General features: G+C 48.0%; 1 protein-coding gene and 1 pseudogene across 1 annotated transcript; one reads left to right on the top strand and one right to left on the bottom strand.

The window, feature by feature from the left end:
• Positions 1 to 439: 439 nt before the first annotated feature.
• HEBP2 (heme binding protein 2) lies at positions 440 to 9700 on the bottom strand. Its single transcript, XM_004044748.3, has 4 exons — positions 9300 to 9700; positions 8617 to 8752; positions 7747 to 7927; positions 440 to 1006 (listed from the first exon to the last, which is right to left on the bottom strand). Exons 1-4 carry the CDS (start codon positions 9399 to 9401, stop codon positions 808 to 810), a joined length of 618 nt encoding a protein of 205 aa, XP_004044796.2. The 5' UTR covers positions 9402 to 9700; the 3' UTR covers positions 440 to 807.
• Positions 9400 to 11310, top strand: LOC129534478 (collagen, type I, alpha 1b-like; annotated as a pseudogene).
• The last annotated feature ends 333 nt before the right edge of the window (positions 11311 to 11643 follow it).

Here is an 11643-nt window from a genome sequence, read left to right as displayed (position 1 = left end):
TGAATGAAATAGTTAAGGAGGTGGAAAGATGTTGTTGGAGTTAGTGAAGAGGAAGTCAGTGATGAGGGGCTTGGGACACAGGTTTTCTTACCACCACCTCCCAGTCCTTAGCAGAGTGCTTGGAACATAGCAGGGACTCCCTACAATGAGTTAAAGAATGAATGAAAATACGTGACAGTTCAGGGAAATGTTTAGGGGAAAAAGCAAGATTTTTAGGGGGTTAAGTGGAGACTAAAAAGAAAGGAATGAATTCATTACATTTAAATGGAGTTACATGGAGTATTCTTGTGCAGTGGGGCAGTGGGAGGATGCAGGAGGGAATGTAATACATACAACAGAGAATGTAATGGTGGCAGCCACAAAAGACAATTTGATTTTTGTGTCCAGCTGAATTTCACCTCTCCGGGCCTGACAGCCTAGTGGTTCCACACAAGATAAATAATTTTAACATTTTATTGATACTATCTGGAGGGGATATCATCCAACTGACACAAATCCAAGAAAAAAAAAAGGGAATATGATTGTGATGCAGTGAAGGAGGGAAGTGACATGAAATTTCCCTAGATCCTCACAGAAATAAAGACCACGATAGTTATGACCAATTTATATGTTTACAGACTACTGTCCTCTGTTACCTGTGTATGTAGATAAAACTTCAAGCATTAAAAAGGAACATTGGAAATAAGCTTAATTAATAGTAGTACTCTCAATAGAAGACACTAGACACGCACTTTACTTATAGGTCATGTTGATGTCTATGATAAACAGATGTTTTGCCTCTGACAGCAGAACTTCCTTTCATTTTTCTCATTCGTTTTCTTTGGTGGGTTCATTTTTTTGAATCAACCACACTTCATTATTTCTATTAAGCAATTTGAAAGGACTGTTGTAGCCTGCAGTGTAGTAAACCTTCTCATCGAAAACTTTTCCATCTTCCCTTAAAATGCTTGCTAATGTCAAAAGTTGTTCTTGATTCTTTTGGGCACTAGAAAATCCATCGAAAGACCTACAAAGGAGAAAGGAAATAACCGTGAATGATTTTAATACTGATGCGAATGTCATTCTGAAGCAAAAAGCAGGTGCTAGTACCGTGAATGCTGAGTGAAGTGCAGCTTCAAAGTTACTTCCTCTCGGCCAGGCGAGGTGGCTCACACCTGTAATCCCAGGACTTTGGGAAGCCAAGGTGGGTGGATCACTTGAGGTCAGGAGTTTGAGACCAGCCTGGCCAACATGGTAAAACCCCATCTCTAATAAAAATACAAAACTTAGCCAGGTGTGGTGGCGGACGCCTGTAGTCCCAGTTACTCGGGAGGCTGAAGCAGGAGAATTGCTTGAACCTGGGAGGTGGAGGTTGCAGTAAGCCAAGATCACGCCACTGCACTCCAGCCTGGGCGACAGAGTGCAAGACTCTTTCTCAAAAAATAAAAATAAAAAAAGCTACTCCCTCTCAGCAGATGAACTGACCACTCCTGCCTGTGATTCCCAGTCTCCATGTGACCTCAGAAGCACTGAGGAAACCCAGGAGGATGCATGCCCTCCTTCCATCTGTTGACAGGTGGATTTGGAACCTACACAATCTCAAGTGCTCTACCCTGTGCTTCTCAAACCTTTAACGTGCATACGGGTCACCTGGGGATTTTGCTACGATGCAGATTCAGGTCTGGGGTGGGGCCTGAGAGTGTATTTCCTCCGAGCTCCCACATCCATGCTGGTGCTGCTGATCAGAGAACTACACCAACACCCCTATAGAAGCCCCTTTTCCAGACTCGATTTTCACTTGCACATTGCCCCTTTTTCCCTCTCCTAAGGAAAAGAATAAACACTGGATTACAGATGAATATGATACAGTTTTCACCTCTCTGAATTTATGATCCAATGGAAGAGATCAACGTTTTGGCAGCTCTCTCTATACATCCTGAGGCTTTTTTGTTTGTTTGTTTTTTTGAGACAGAGTCTCACTCTGTCTGTTGCCCAGGCTGGAATATGGTGGCACAGTGTACTGCATCCTTGACCTCCTGGGCTCAAGCAGTCCTCCCACCTCAGCCTCCCAAGTTGCTGGAACCACAGGTGCACACCGGACTAATTTTTAAAAAAACCTGTAGAGACAGGGTCTTACTGTGTTACCTAGGCTGGTCTCAAACTCCTGAGCTCAAGTGATCCACCTGCCTTGGCCTCCCAAAGCAATGGGATTATAGGCATAAGCCACCATGCCCGGCCTCTGAGAAGGGTTTTAAACAGGGACAGGATCAAAGTGTTGTGGGAGCGTTGAGGACGTGATTAAATCTGGGGTAAGGAGAATCATCTGAGTTGGGCCTGAATGGAGGATGGTTTTGCTGAACAAAGAAAGGGGAGTGATAGGAAAGAGACCATAAATCTAAAAATACCAAGTGTTTTCATAGTGAGGCATAAAATGAGGTCAGGAAGGTGAGTCAGAACTAGAAGGAAGAACCCTGTGCATTAGCCTAAGGCCTTTTGAGGTTATTTCCAAGAATGTTGAGCTGAAATGTGCAACTTGATAAGATCTGGATTAGAATATAGGCAGACATATAATAGACTGGTGAGGAAGGATCCAGTCAGGAGGCTGCTGTGGGGAAGTGGAAGAAAAGACAGTCAAAAGATTAAAACAAAAAGTGGGAAAAGAGAATAAAAGTTTAAGTATACATTCTGCAGTATATAAACAAAAACATCCTGAGATTAAATCCTGACAGCACTGACCTAGCTGAGCTGCTGACATGCAAGCATGATGAATTTGATTTTGAGGGTTAAGAATAAGAAACACTGAGAAACAAAAATTTTCCTAATATGCCTTCTTTGGTATATTTCGTTATCAATGTGCCAGTGCAAAAAATCAATCCTACCACGCTTCAGATGAGGTGTCATCTCTTTTAAGGGTACAAACCATGTCTGCTTTATATAACAATGTCTACCCAGCACCCAGAACCATTCCTGGCATGCAGTTCCCTTTTAATCCTGTCAAGTGTAGGAATCTCTGCATGCACATGTATGCAAAATAAAACACTGCAGGTGAGTTGATATAACTCTTCCATTCTATCATTTTCATGTCGATTGAATATAATTCTGAACCATGGGTTAAGAAACATTTTGGGCCAGGCATGGTGGCTCACGCCTGTAGTCTCAACACTTTGAGAAGCCAAGGCGGGTGGATCACCTGAGGTCAGGAGTTCCAGACCAGCCTGGCCAAGACGGTGAAACCCCGTCTCTACTAAAAATATAAAAATTAGCCAGGCATAGTGAGGGGGGGTGACTGTAATCCCAGCTACTCGGGAGGTTGAGGCAGATGAATCACTTTGAACCTGGGAGGCAGACGTTGCAGTGAGCTGAGATTGCGCCATTGTATTCCAGCTTGCGCAACAAGAGTGAAACTCCATCTCAGAAAAAAAAAAAAAAAAGAAAGAAACATTTTGGCTCTTAAATGTATTATTTATTTCCTTAATGAATAACCAATGCTTAACATGTTCTGCCTAAAAGGAATCTGTTTTCAAATTCATTTTCCCTTAAAATCAAATACTGAACCCTCTAATTAGAAATAAGCTTTTGTTCTCTGAATGTGTGTTGTTTCACAATGATCTATTCACTGTTTTATTCAGAACACAGACAACATATATGGTGCCTGCCTCCCTCACCCCCACGTGCCTGCCTTGCCAGGGGCTGGAATATATGGACATAGTAACATGCTGTCATATTCTTGAAGAAATTTCCGTCTATAAATAAGCCACTATTACTTAGAAGAAGAAGAATTAGAAGGGCACCAGGACAGAGTACCTAGCTAGGTGGAGAAACTGAAGAAGGCATCACAGAAAAGGTGTCATTTGTCCTGTAGGGTGGCAGTGGGCTCTCCAGGAAGAGGAAAAAGAGAGTACTAGAGCTAGGAATGCTTGATGCTCATGTTCCAAGTGTTTTACATAAATTAACTCATCCGATCTTCATGGCAACCCTAAGAGATAGTAAGTATTATGATCACACGCATTTTACACAGGGAAATTTTAGCAAGGAAAAGTGGACTAACGTGCCTGAGGTCAAAGGTAACAAGATGTGGAAGAACATGGCATGTTACATGAAGGGTGAGAAGCCCAAGTGGTGGGAAGGGGAGCTGCTGAGACAGGGCTGGGCCAGGTCATATGTGGCACTGTGCACTGTGTGAACAATCTGAGCTTCCCTGGGGAGGCAAGAGGAATCCAACGGAGATTTTGGGCTTTTGTCATTGTGGTAAGAAAGATGACAGTTCCAGTGTGGAAGAGGAAAGGAAAAGACTGGTGGCAGGGAAGACGGCTTGCAGGCTACTGAAGTGAAATCGTCAAGAAATAATTCAGTTAAGATCAATCAACATCCCAGTATCTATTGGGAATGTCAGGCTTGTGCCAAGAACTGGGGTACACAAAGATGACTTAGTATGGTCCCTAGAAGATGAAGACCCGAGTAAGTCACAATGGTGATAGAGAGGAGGGAACAAAACCCTGAATCATTTTTGAGGTGAATGGGCCAGATTTGAGAATCAATTGTCAGGAACATTGTGCTGATGGTGACTGTAAATTCCTTGCTCAGGAAGCTGTCTTGACTGTGCATGGTGGCTCATGCTTGTAAACCCAATGCTTTGGGAGGCTGAGATAAGTAGATTGCTTGAGCCCAGGAGTTCAAGACCAGCCTGGGCAACACAGTGAGATCCTATCCCTACAAAAAATAATAAATTAGCTGGGCATGGTGGTGGCCCATGCTACTCAGGAGGCTGAAGTGGGAGGATCCCTTGAGCCCAGATGTTCCAGGCTGCAGTGAGCTATGATCATGCCACTATACTCCAGCCTGGACAACAGAGCGAGACGCTGTCTCAGAAAAAGAGAGAGAAAAAAAAAGAGGAGCCCATCTGGCTGATGAGGCCCTCGACTGAGACAGGCACTATAAGATCAGAGATTTGGGAATTGGGCGAAGGCTCATTTTTAGGGTTGTTGAGTTTGATTCCCCCAACCCCAAAGAGAGATGTCCAACAAGTAGGGAAATCAGATCTGGAGACACTTAATAGATGTGAGAATCATTCAACTCAGGGAGTTGAAGCAATATGAATGGATTGCCCAGAACAAGTCGGCTATGAAATGAGGGTCTAAAACAGGCATCGACAGTGATCCTAGGGTAGGGAGCTGAGGAGGAGCCAACGGAGGTAAAGAAATGGGACAGGAGAAATGACAAGAGAGTGACACTCTGAAAGTTAAAGGATAAGCAAGCATTAAGGGAACAGATTCGTCCACACATGACTGCTGTAAGGGTCATGTGGGAGAGGACAGTAACCACGTGGCAGATACAGAGGCACTGCTGAGGATGGCAACGGCAGTCTAAGGAGAGGGTGGGAGTCATACCGGATCGTGGTGATTTGCGGTAAAGGCCATTCTGATAAGGTCTCGGATGGAAATGAGGAACATTTGTTGGAACTTGGAGGAAAGGTGACCCTTGTCATGACATGGCAAAGAAACTGTGTTTGTGTCCCAGCGTAATGTGGACAGTACAACTTGGGAGTTATGAAATAGGATATTTGGCTGAACATTTTCTAAGCAAAATGTGAATGGAAGATGTGGCTTCGCTTCTCTTGACAGTAAAATACAAGAAGAGAGAATTTAAAGAGTAAATTTTTAATCAAAAGGGAAGCAGAACTTAAACATTTGGAAAATTTTTAGCCTATCCATATTAAAAGAAATGAGAAAGCTTGTTCGAGAGAGAACAAGGGTAAGGCCAAGCAACCCTTTGATAAGGAGATTAATGTGGAACTGCCATCTAAACAGAAACCAGGACCTATTCTCCAGCATAATGGAAGAACGGTGCCAAAGGTATTTTAGAAATTATGAGCTGCCTCTCCCATCACATGCCAAGTTTCAGTGCCTGCGGAGGGCAGAACAATTTCAAAGGAGGGTCTTTGGGCACCTGGGGGGCCTTGGAATTCACTGCCTAGCACTGCCTCACCAATCTGTTTCCTGCATTCCAGTGCAGCCCTCCTTGGATGCCCCAGGTTCAGCTCCAGTGGGCTGAGGTGTGGCCTGGGCTGCAATGGCTGTCCCTCTGGAAGGCACAGGCAGTTAACCTCAGCAGCATCCATGTGGTGCCACCTCTGTCAGTACATGAGCTGTGGGGGTGTGGCTACCTCCACCTTGAAGGATGGAGCTGCCCAGGGCCTTGGGTATGTGACCCAAGCAGAGGGCCACAGTGAGACCAAGCTACTGCAGTGAGTCCCCAACAGGGAAATGGCTAACAGAGCTATGGGAGCCGGGCACACCAGACTGGGAGGGCCACCGGTGTGCAATTCGAGCCTGGTAGAGCTGCAGGGTGGGGTCCCTCCAACTGTGAGAGCTGCAGTGGGGTTGGGCCATCCAAAGCCATGGGCAGGGCCACTTGAAGCCTTGGGGGCCCAACCTCTGTTCAGCAGAGCTTCACAAGTGGGACCTTCATCCCAGTGGGCCCAGAGGGAAGAGCTTTGAGTCAAAGAAAATTAATCTGAAGATTTAGAACTTACTTGGAACCTGTTACCCATTTCTTTTTTCCCATTTCTTCCTTTTGGAATGCAGTATTTATCCTATGTCTGTCCCACCATTGTATTTTGGAAGCATATAATATGTTTGATTTCACAGGTTCATAGATGGAGGGGAATCGGCCGCAGGATGAACTGTACCTTGAGCCTCAGATTTGATTTTGATGATCTTTAGATGAATTTAGGCTTTTGAGTTGATGCTGGAATGAATTAAGACTTTTGGGGCTATTGGGATAGAATGAATGTATTCTGCATGTGAGATGATATGAATTTTACAGGATCAGGGCAGAATGCTATGAACTCTATGTTTGTGTCTCCCCAAAATTCATATATACATTTTTCTTTTTGTTGAGACAGGGTCTCAGTCACCCAGGCTGGAGTGCATTGGTGCAATTACGGCTCACTGCAGCCTCCACCTCCTGGGCCCAAGTGATCCTCCTACCTCAGCCTCCCAAGTAGCTGGGACCACAGGCATGTGCCACCAGGCCTGGCTAATATATATATACATTTGGTAGAGATGGGGCTTTGCCATGTTGCCCAGGCTGGTCTCTAACTCCCAGGCTCAAGTGATCCACCTGCCTCAGCCTCCCAAAGTGCTGGGCCTCAAAATTCATATTTTGAAAACCTAATCACTAATGTGATAGTATTAGGAAATGAGGCCTTTGGAAAGTGATTAGGTCATGAGGGTAGAGCCTTGTAAAACATGTCCAATAAAGCTGCCTTGCCTCTTCCACCACATGAGGGCATTTCTGAGAAGGTTCCATCTATGAACCAGGAAACGGGCCCTCACCAGTCACTGAAACTGCCAGCACCTTAAACTTGAACTTCCTTGTCTCCAGAAATGTGAGAGAGAAATTTCTGTTTTTCATAAACTACAGCCTACAGTATTTTGTTACAGCAGCCTGAACAAACTAAGACTTCTGTTTTAAGGTATTTTTGTTCAGGTCTAACTATATTGCAGTCTTTTGTTTTGGGAGCATGTAATTTGCACCGTGTCTTATATGAAGGGCATGCAATAGACTCATTAAATGAAGTGATTATTATCTTGTGACAGACCTCAGTAACATATACAACAAAGCCAGTAGGAAAACATCACAAAATGCATTAGACCTGATTTTATGGAAGGGTGAAAAGCCTTTTGAAATTGCATTGGAGCTAAACTGTGAGTGCACACAAGTAAAACTAGCAGTCAGCAAGGCTATAAATTATCTACCACTTACCGTACAAACACAGTCATTTCGGCTCTATCTTCAATGAAGACATCTGACTCTAAAGGTCTGGGTGGATCAAATTGCTGTTCAGAGGGAATATACAGGGAAATGGTGATGGTAGACTCACTAAAAGGACCTGAACCAGGCTCCACGTAGCTTGTCACTGGAGCTGTCATCTTTATTTTCATCTCTGTGACATAAAAATGAAAGCAAATTTAGTGTATTTTTGACAGCTTTAAACATTTAACCTATTCTTTTTTGATCTGGGTTTCTTGATTTACTTCACATTATTGACATATTTACCTTTAAGATAATTTTCATCTTAAAACAGTAAGGCCAAAATTACTCAATTGCTCACTGCCCACATTAAACCACTTTCTGTATACTGATATTCTGGGTTAATAAATTCTTAATTTTTAGAGATAAAAGGGGAAATTAGAGATTACATGGTCAGTAAATTATTTTTTCTTACCATTCAGAAAATGAGGTCCCACAGGCTAAGAGACCTGCTAAAATATAAATAGCAGCAAAGCCAGACCAAAAGCTATGACTTGATGCTTCTAATCTTGGTACCTTCTTGCCTCCCGATGTCTCTGATCCTACCAGTCACCAAATTATCTTGAGGTGTTAGCCATAGAAAAGGACTTATCACGAGTTACACCAAACCCCAGTTCATCCAGCAAAATCAGAGAACAGAGGTTGAAAAGTAATACCCAGTGTAACCCTGGTTCTGAGGAGTCTTGTCTGAAAACAAGACAAGTCTTTGATGACTTGCTTATTTTTCTATTATAAAGGATATTTCTTTAATAAGCTAAAACTCAATAATAAGCCCGGGGACTCTTTCACAATATGCATAATTACAAGGAAAACTGCTTTTACCTTTCTCGTTTTTGCCTTGAATGTAGCTGTTCAGTTTCGTAAAGCCCGTCTGGATGGCTGAATCCCAGTCCATAGACTCCACGGACGTGCTGACCCACTTGGCTGGTCCATAGTGTCGGATCTCATAACTTCCGGGCTAAAGTGGAACAGAGAAAACTTCGAGAAGCAATTCTAAGAGGGTAGGAGTGAGATGCAAAAATACCGGTGCCATGATCTCGGGTCGACCTGGAGCCGGCCTGTCTAGGGGCTGCACCGCCCCGGGGTCCGGCCTGAGGTCCCCGCTCCTTAGGTCTGGGAGGTTCCCCTCCACGAGGTTCCCCTCCTTGCGATTAGGGACCGCAGCGGCCCCAACCCCACACGCTGGGGACTCGATTCACACTTTCAGACAAGCATCTATTACACCCCCTCGGTTCGGAGGGTTCCACCGCGCGTTCTGGGACGTAACCAGTTCCTCCCCGCCCCACCACCCCGCAAAGACAAGAAATTGAGATGGGACCTGCACTGGGGGTAGGGGGGAGGGTAGAGCTAAATGACCGGGGTTTCTCGTTTGCGTAGCATAGGGGGTAGGGACTGGGACCATTTAAAAAATTGTACTTTTTACTTAACTCTATGGGACCCGATGGCCTCACTGCAAATCAGCCGGAAGGCGGGCCCAGCCCCTCCGCTCCCGAGTCGGCGCCTACCTGGGGGCCGGCGTCCTCCGGGGCCTTCCAGCCCGGCGTCTCCACAGCTTGGGCCGCCGCGTCCTCGGCCGCCCCGAGGTCTGGCTGGAGCGGCTCGGCCATGGGCGGCGCTGACGCTCTGGAAGCCTGGTCAGCCGCGCAGAGGCCCCGCACCCCGGGCCGCCCCGCCTGCGTGTGCGCGCCCCGCCGAGGCCCCGAGTCCCCGCTCCGCAGACCCGGTCCCTCCTCCCGGCCGGGCTGGAGACCCGAGCCCACCCGATGCGTCTGGCTCTGGACCGCGAGGGGGCGCCGCCACCAAGGCGGGGCCGGCTCACGACCCCGGACAGCTCCGGCCGGAGTTGCGCGTCCTGTCCCCGCCCCTCCGCGGCGACAGGGAACCGCACCTCGCTTCGGCCCGCCTTCTTTTGAGGCACTTCCCGCCCCCGCCCCTGCCTTTGTTTTTGAAGGAAAGGCACACGCAGGTGGCCCCGCGGGCAGTAGGGGGTGGCGCTGTTTCTGTGCAACCGGTTTGGGAGCCTCTGCCGCGGCCCCGCCCGCGCTGGGAACCGCGGGCGCTGAGCCGCCTCGAGGGTGTCCCAGCGCACCGCAGGCAGAGAAAGGCCGGAGGTGGCGGCTGGCGACCCGACCCCCGCGGCCCCTGCCCGCACTCCTGGGGCTCAGCCAGGACGAATGGCCGTACTCATCCCAAGAAGTTGTCCTAGGTCCCAGACAGCTTTCAGGGTCCCTTGCGGAAGAGGTGGTGGGACCACAGACACATGGAGAGAATCTGGAACTGTTCTGGTTTCTGAACTTTTCCCCGACAGGACCCCAGACCCTCTGAGTCATCCCCGCAGGCTTAACGAGACTCGGGGAGAGTTAGTGCCGAGGCCAGACACTAGTGCTTTTCAAGAATTTTGGTTACCAGGGCTTTCCCGAGCCGAGTAGGGTGCGGCTCTGTTCCCCAGCACCCCCCTTCCGCCGGCCAGGCCGACTCCGCGTTACTGTCCCCTGCGGCGGGGACCCGGCACGGCTCCGGCGCCCCCCAGAGGACTCCCATCGTGGGCAGCCAGAGCTCCGAGGCTCTCCGGGGCGACGTGACCGCCGCAGAGGCAGCAGGCACTCCCCACGCGAAAGCCAACGGACAGGAGGGTGGCCACGTGAAAAGCAATGGTGACATCCCCCAAGGGTGAAGGGGAGTAGGCCCCTGTGAACAGAAGAGGCAGCCGGGACCACTGGCAATGCCATGGAGCCAGCACCCCCTAGCCAGGGTGCTGAGGCCAAAGGGGAGGCTCCCTCCCCCGCAAGGAGACTTCCAAGAAGACGAAATTGCCTTTCAAGGCCAGGCACGGTGGCTCACGCCTGTAATCCCTTCATTTTGGGAGGCCAAGACAGGGATGATCGCTTGAGCCCAGGAGTTCGAGACCAGACTGGGCAACATGGCGAAAACCCGTCTCTACAAAAATACAATAAAATAGCGTTGATAGTATAGTGGAGAGCATAGCTGCCTTCCAAAAAAAAAAAAAAAAAAAGCTGAGTGTGCTGGGGTTGTGATCTCAGCTACGCGGGAGGCTGAGATGGGAGGATCGGCTTGAGCCTGGGGAGGTCGAAGCTGCAGTGAGCCGAGATCGCGCCACTGCACTGTAGCTTGGGTAACAGAGTGATACCCTGTCTAAAATAAATAAATAAATAAATAAATAAATAAATAAATAAATAAATAAATAATTCTCTTTCAAGAAGGGTTTCTAAGAGCAGCTTGTCCTTCAAGAGAAATGGGAAGGAGGATGGGGTGATTCTTCTGCCTCCTCACCTATGGAGGAAGAGCAGGAGCGGGGGAAGATCAATGCCTGCAGCGACAAGGGCGCTGCCCAGGAAGGGAAGGCTGTTGCCACCCCTGAGAGCCAGGAGCCCCAGGCCAAGGGCGCAGAGGCAGTACTGCCTCAGAAGAAGAGGCAGGGCCCCAGGCTACAGAGCTGTCCACTCCCTTGGGGCGGAGAGTGGCCCTACACCAGCCCACGCTGAGCAGAATGAGTAGCTGGGTGGGCCAGGTGGGTGATCTCTAAGCTGCAAAAACTGCTGTTCTTGTGAGGTTACTGCCTGGACCTGGTGCCCTGGCTGCCCTCCTGTGCCCAGAAAGGAAGGGGCTATTGCATCCTACCAGCTACATTCCCTTTCCTTCTCTCCCTCCTGTGGATTCTCCAATCGGCCATGTGGCTTTCCTCTTAAGGCCAGTTGAAGACGGTCCCCCACAGCTTCCCAAGTTAGATTAGTGATATGAAATGTGCCTTTCCCTGGCCCTGCCTCCTTCCCTGTCCCCAGCCCTGCAGAAGGCAATTTTTGGTTTTCTTCCCCAATTCTTTTCCAAGTA

This window comes from Gorilla gorilla, chromosome 5, assembly GCF_029281585.2.
Source record: "Gorilla gorilla gorilla isolate KB3781 chromosome 5, NHGRI_mGorGor1-v2.1_pri, whole genome shotgun sequence".
NCBI classification, from domain to species: Eukaryota; Metazoa; Chordata; class Mammalia; order Primates; family Hominidae; genus Gorilla; species Gorilla gorilla.
The sequence above is the reverse complement of the archived record's forward strand: the minus strand, read 5'-3'. Positions and strand labels throughout refer to the sequence as shown.